This window comes from Cibotium barometz, chromosome 15, assembly GCF_041138505.1.
Source record: "Cibotium barometz isolate CiBa-2024 chromosome 15, ASM4113850v1, whole genome shotgun sequence".
NCBI classification, from domain to species: Eukaryota; Viridiplantae; Streptophyta; class Polypodiopsida; order Cyatheales; family Cibotiaceae; genus Cibotium; species Cibotium barometz.
Genome location: NC_141060.1, coordinates 42,641,099 through 42,648,186, shown reverse-complemented (window position 1 = coordinate 42,648,186; position 7,088 = coordinate 42,641,099). Strand labels below are relative to the sequence as shown.

Below are 7,088 nucleotides of genomic sequence, written 5' to 3'. Positions count from 1 at the left end.
TTGTCTCGCTGCCGTGCCCGTGCCCACTTACGCAAAAAAGATGAAGAGCGTTTCCTGTTTTCAGCTATGGCGGCCTCTGCTCCACACAGTCTAGCAACTCAAATAAAATTGGATACGATTTTTTTCTTTAATAGTTGAAAGAAAAACCTGAGTGGGCCTAGCCCCGATCACGCATAGACCCCGCCAAACATTGCCTGATCCCGCCAAACAGAATGTCAGTTCTGTTATGATCCTATAACTACAAAGAGAATAGAGCTTAGGATCCATAAAGAGAATGTAGATAAGTGTCCACACTGCCAGGCTTATGTAGTGGCCTACCTACCCACACTAGCCTGACCGCCTGCGATCCTGTGACCCGAGCACCTAACCCTTGAACCCCAGACACATTCGCCACACATGCTCCAACATGTAGCATCCATGTCCGATCGAGCTCTTCTGCCGCTACGGGTGACTCACGCATGCTATTACAAGCTACATACTCTTTGTCATTACTGTGTTTAATTCTGATCAAATTTTGCTCTTATCATATGTATATTATGCTCTAGCCATCTCTAAGCTAAACTCATTCAAACCATTAAGGTTTTCATGTTTGTCCTTTACGCTGATAAGCTTATGGATGTACAACTCTTGTATATCAATACATGTGGATTTGCATCAATCGGAACACTGCACAAGGGAGGATTGAACACACACTTTTGAGAGCTGGATGTTAGAGCATTAGTTAAAACTTTCATGACTAGTTTAGCGTGCATCCATGCCATGCATAGTTTTTCTGGCGATTCCGTTCACAAAAAATTCAAGCCTCACATCCATGCTTCTTGTTTTCCGAGTGCCCTTTGCTTATGGAAAGCTTATAGGCACAGATGTCATCCTCAAAGCACTTTCTATCACGATCCAAAAAGACTTGGTGTACACCATATTACTCACGTTTTTAATATTTCCTTGAGATTCAATAGTCTTTAGAGATTGGTGATGCTTCCATAAATACCGCAGACGAAAACAAGCAGACAAGTCAAGCTAATTCGAGCAGTTAAAAGCAGCTACAGTAGGTAAATAGCTCTTAATGTAAAGCCTTGTTATGAATTTGACAGCTCTTGCACACATGCAATGACATCACAGAACCCTCAGTTAAAAGCAGCTATAGTAGGTAAATAGCTCTTAATGTAAAGCCTTGTTATGAATTTGACAGCTCTTGCACACATGCAATGACATCACAGAACCCTCAGTTTTTGTAAAGCTGGCAATTCTAGTAGCGACTGTTAGTTGGCCATCCCATTTCAAGAATTGTCCGAGTAATTCTACCATCAACAAGCTATTAAGACATCAAAATGAACTTCAAAGAAGGCCAGTAAAGGGCAGGTGGACCATGACCTTCCTGGACTCTAAAAGCTATTCAGCTTTTTGCACTGGTACAGAAAGGTCCTAGACCACCTTAATAGATACAGTTATTTGCAGAATTGCTCACATGAGCCCACCCACCTATATATGGGGAGGTTTTCAACTGCTGGTATCATTGGTAGCATAACCCCCATCCACCAATAAAGACCCTATTATCTAACCAAGCAAGCACAAAAAAGGTTTGTATCTCTTAGCTAAAGCAAGGACATCAACTGATTAGACATGATATGACATCTTTTATTTCATGATATTGGATACTCAGACCATGCAACGGACAACAAAAGTTGGTACAGCTAATCTAACTGCTCAATTGTTTTGAAACTTCATTTGATCTATGCTGCACTATGTAGAGTCATAACCCAAGTGACAAATAAAGCAAGGAACTTCTCCACACAACATGATTTGAGAACCCCTCTTGATTTCTAGACAGCTCCAATTGGCACTTAAGCAGCCTGGAGACCAATCACACCTGAAAATCAAACGAAAAATTCCCATGGATTAGAAAAACACCCAACACACAAGTAATATTCATATGGGCTTCGTACAAGGAACTCACCGCATGCAAGCCGCCCCCCAGCATTTCCTGTGGTCTTGCTGAGTTCATGACCACCTGTGAGAAAGCAAATATCAAACTTTAATACCTTTAACATCCATCATTATCAGCTCTGCCTCACTAAATCTCGTACAGATAAAAAAAATTCAGATACTGATCAGCTCCACAATAATTATAATAATACTGTATATTCCCATAATGGGAAGACTGCATCAAACCTTTGCCCAGATCATCGGGGTCAGCATGAACAACAACAGCACGACCTATGATGGAATTCACACCCGTGAGAGGGATCTGGAAAAACATACCTACCCACAGTTACAACAGTAGTATCTTCTAATTATAGACTCTCTTGGACATAATAACAATTATGTGGAGATAGTCCAAAAATCTCCAATTGCAGCAAATTACGTAATATGAAACAGCAGCCACTATCACCTGAGTATCCGTGATTGAAACATCAACACAGCCTGCCATTACCAAAAAACATTTAAAAATATCAGGCTGAATCTTATAGCTTACCCCCCAAAAAAAGTATTCTCTATTATGAAGCACAAGTGCACCACAACCATCCCCATCATCCTCTGTATACCACCGTGTTAGCTGCTGCACCAATGTTGTAGGCCAGATAGCTCACCTTCAGCTTTCTACCATTACTTTTCACACTACCTTGGAACATTGATGGATTTCTTTTGTCCCTCTTGCATTCACACAAACTTATTCACTACAAGGGGCAGGCCGCAGTATACATGCCTATTTATGAAGGTTCAGATTTGAAAATAACAGGTAAATAATGAAACAGATCCCATTACTATGTAACTGTAGTGTTGAAGAGATAATACAAATGAGGTTTTTGATGTCCCATCACAAAGCAAATGGCAAAGCCATGGAAGTACTCCACTGCTGGTACAACAGCAGGATCTCTACTGTTTTAAATTCTCTGGAAGCACAACAGCACATAACCATGCCATAATGATTGCCCTCATGCATGCAATAGATCAAACATAGCATGCTATGAAGATTTCCCTCAGCCATGTAATCGAATATTGCCAGGGCATGATGACAGTACATGACCATGCAATGATTATGGCCATTAGGTGTACAATGATGGCATATATGTACCATGATCATTGCACCTCAGGTGTACAACACTTCAACCCCAGGATTTTCTTTAGATTTGAACCCTGTGACCATGCAATGATGATGCCCCTAGGTGTACACAAATCCTGCATGGACCACTGGTCTGCGCAAAATAACAGATGCATACCTTTTTCTGTACAACACATACTTCACGATGTGTCCCAAGAGAATCTCTAACACTAAAGAATAGCCCAATAAAGCTTACCATCTTCTCCAACTTCAACATTGCCAAGATCTCCAGCATGCCGGTCTTCATCATCTGGTGCTCCATGTTGTTTGCTATTAGGGTTGAAGTGTCCACCTTTCATGACAGAGATCCATGGGCATAGACTCTTTCAGAAAATGTAAAAAGCTTCATCTTAAGCTCTTTAGCTCTTATGTAGGTTTATTCAACAGAAGAAAGCCAGTTTAAAGATATCATTCATCAATACAAATAAGAAGAAGAAAGCCCGTGAATTAGAAAGCACTGTGTACTACCTGTTGAAAGGCAGCCATTGGTTGTATCTCCGAGCGCATGGACATGGAATCCATGTAAACCAGGCTGTAAACCTGATAGTTTTCCCTCTACTGTTGTTGGACCTGCAATTTTTTCCAAAAAAGAAAGCATGATCATGAACTCAGAAAGATGCTGAAATTTGAACTCAATAAGAGATAAACATGGTTTTTAGTTATGACTAGAAGCACTTTAGCGTTAGCCATAGTTGCAATTCAAGCTTGACCAAAAACCACACAAAAGCAATATAGAGAAGGGAAAAAATCAGACCAAAAAGACCCTTTTACTAGTAGAAAACTGCATCAGATTGATGTGACGCCCCCACGACTGAACCTACAAACCACACACATAACACCACCGGCTAGATCCAACCAGAAGATACCCTAAGGCCACAAAGGCTCAGTCACAGCTTCACATATCCCAACCCTACGTTCATACTCCGAACCACCCCTGCATGTATCAAGAGGAGCAACTCAATGAACCTAACAAGAGACCTTCAGATCACTTGGAAACCAAGAGTTGCCACACCGCCCATGATGTGCCATGGTTCAAAGAAGGTTATAGACAGTTGGCCAACATATGTGCCTAGAGCCTCTAGCACCCCTAAAGGCACCGACATCCGCATGGGCCTACAAAGGCTCTGGCATGCTAAGGCAAGTCCCCACTCTATCTTACCAGCTCTCCAATCTTCCACAAAAGACAAGCTTGGGGGAGTTGAAGATAGGAGGGTCCGTTTGGACTATAGTCTTTGCCCTTTTTCCATCTCCCAATCCCCATTGCTTTGCACCTCCAACAAGATCTTCAAACCTTGCAACGGAACCACCACCATGTGTGTCCCATACCACCCATAATGCCAGTCTACGCCACTTGATGCACCTTTGGGCTAGATCTAGGTCCTAGACCATGCACAAGCCTCTAGGTTCACTTACATAGTGTTCTGCCCTATGATTAACCTGATAATAAAGGCCCTCTATACAAATGGCTGCTAACCCTCAGATACACCATTATGAATGTAACAATTTAAGGGGTCCATTATCGACAACTCTGGTTTTTTTTTTTAAGGAAAGGAGTTTTCCTTGGTTTCTACCCTAGCCATAACCTTAAATCTATAGTCAAAAAGATCAGCTAAAGGCGTTTCTGGCTGGTTTTTGCATGGCCATTGTGCTTAAAAATGGAAACTATGTCCAGAACGGCTGAGAGCTGAAACCAGGAAAAGGTGAGCAAAAACATTAACATGTGTTAGCGGATCGGAGGGTAAGAGCCATAGCCGTGAGCTCAAAACAGCCAAATCTAGCTTGATCAGCGCAGTAAAAGCCAGCTCAACATAGCCAATACTTGCTGGATGGGAGCTGTAAAAGCCATATCAGTGAGCTCGACACAGGAAAATCTTGTTAGATCGGAGCAGGAGGTGGATCAAAGATTTTTTTTTATTCCAGAAAGACCTTGACAGAGGGGCTTACCTGTGCTGTCCACCTGAGTAAAATGGACCACGCCACAAACACCACTGCTGCCAGAAAGCACAGCCACTGCCTTGACCGTCATGGTGGTGGGTGAAGGGAAACGGCACAGGCAACACAAAGCAACACACAAATGCTCCTTAGAAGAACCTTCTTTGGCTTTGGCCTTTCCTAGAGAATTTATTCCCACTCGTTATTCCTGGATAGTTATTACTATTTCGTTTTTAGATCATTTTTACCCACAAATTTTTTTTTTAAGATCTAAAGTGCACCCTTTTTGTTTCATGGGGTCTTTATTCCTAGTCGTATACAATGGAATTTCACGACTACACTAGTACTCATACACACACGAGTACCACAAGGGGTACCACCCTTCCAAATACCGGTCAGTTTTGTAGGCAGTGGACAAGTCACAAGACAAGGCCCACAAGTTAAGTTGCTCGGCCCAATTGGAATGACCACCTTGCATAGCTTTGGTAGAACTAGGCCTCACAAGTTGAGTCACGAGATCTTTGATGTCCATGGCAACCATCATCCCTGATACAGAGTGTGAGCTTGAAGGGCAAGCATTGCACACTGTTGTCGTGAAGAGGAGGGTGGAAGCAAGCACCACGAGGATCAAACGATGATGGCCTAAGGTGTGCAGATGGCAGGCTACGTGCCCACCTGCACGCGAACACACCCTTTTCAATCCACCCTTTACACTTAGTGAAGTAGGGCAACCTCAAAAAGAATGAAGCTTTAGTGTATTTGGCCTTGTCTTGAGGAAACTTGATGAAATTTTAAAAATTTTAGTTATGAAACCGGATGATCATAGGATTTTGATCAAGGAAAACCTTTCATACTCTAACCTTGTCCGTTTTCTCACTGGCTAGGAAAAAACAAATCATCTCAACACTTAAGTGGGGGGGGGGCTCGATTCTGACTCACATGCCGATCAGTAGAGCTCTACTGTCAACATATTATCCCCACCCCTACTTATTACAAGAGTTGTACCACATTGCAAATATACAAACCTTTTTGGTTTAATTAATGCCACAACCGAGAAGATTCAATTTTTCTCACTAGGATTTGATTTGATTTCTAAACTATCATTCTAAGATACTTTCAAAGGCCCACAGTCCAATAGGGTTAGAACATGGAGAACATTGTGATTGGTTCCAAATCAAATCATCCTAATGGGTGACTTTAGTATGGTTGAGACTAGAGTGGACATGTTTAGAGGTGCTAGTCAAATTCTCAAAGGTGCTGAGTTGCAATCCCGGCAAAGCACCTCTGATTTCTTTGAAGTGTGTGACCTTGGGAATTCAAGTGACGACTTCACCTGGCAAGATTATGTTGTAGGAGAACTAGCCAAGAAGGCTAGACTGGACATGGGCTATGTCAGCAGAAGTTTATGTAATACCTTTGTGAAGATTGAATGTAGAACTGACTTTTCCACATGCCTATCTGATCATTACCCTGTTACCTTACTGTTGGATAACTATGACAAAAAGGTCCTTAATCAGTGATTTCACAATGACCTTGCTTTGTTCAAACTGCCCATAGTCTAGGAGGAGATTAAAATTTTTTCGGAAGACTCCTTCTCCAGCCAAGGCTTCGAGTCTGGCCACCAGATCTACCCAATCCTTACTGATTTGCATCAGGAAGGAAGTGACCAGAATCAGGAAGTTAAGGAAAGAACAGCTCTGCCTAAAGCTAAAGGGCCTAGAGGAACTGGCCAATATCTTTATCCACTGTCCTCAAGCAAAAAGATTTTTGACTCTCTAGCCAATAGCATTAACATGTGGAATGGCCTATTCTTGGGCTGGAAAAATGTGATCTTGGGAGAAAGGATAGGATGCTCTCTGGAACTATGGTCTATGCTGAGGTCTGAAATGTTGTGGGTGTTGTGGCTAAACAAGCTAGACTTTGTCTTTAACAGCTCTCTTACTCATCACATTTGGCTGAAAGATCAATTGATTCATGTAGATGAAAGGTTCATTCAAAGAAGATTAAGGGATTTGGATGCTGTTATATGCACATTATGTGTGCATATACTAGGAGG

General features: G+C 42.0%; 1 protein-coding gene across 1 annotated transcript; it reads right to left on the bottom strand.

Moving 5' to 3' along the window:
* Positions 1 to 1,614: 1,614 nt before the first annotated feature.
* On the bottom strand, positions 1,615 to 5,176 carry LOC147631323 (superoxide dismutase [Cu-Zn]-like). Its single transcript, XM_086809713.1, has 7 exons — positions 5,045 to 5,176; positions 3,569 to 3,670; positions 3,297 to 3,392; positions 2,390 to 2,421; positions 2,170 to 2,245; positions 1,955 to 2,008; positions 1,615 to 1,867 (listed from the first exon to the last, which is right to left on the bottom strand). The coding sequence occupies exons 1-7, from the start codon at positions 5,124 to 5,126 to the stop codon at positions 1,842 to 1,844; spliced, it is 468 nt and encodes a 155-aa protein (XP_086665839.1). The 5' UTR covers positions 5,127 to 5,176; the 3' UTR covers positions 1,615 to 1,841.
* Between the last annotated feature and the right edge of the window lie 1,912 nt (positions 5,177 to 7,088).

Bases quoted from the DNA above. Each gene is read 5' to 3' on its own strand.
- LOC147631323 (XM_086809713.1), bottom strand. From the start codon at position 5,126: ATGACGGTCAAGGCAGTGGCTGTGCTTTCTGGCAGCAGTGGTGTTTGT. The intron at 3,393-3,568 runs GTAGTACACAGT...CTGTCATGAAAG, and splicing joins CAATGGCTGCCTTTCAACAG to GTGGACACTTCAACCCTAAT. The intron at 1,868-1,954 runs GTGAGTTCCTTG...TTTGATTTTCAG, and splicing joins TGGGGGGCGGCTTGCATGCG to GTGTGATTGGTCTCCAGGCT.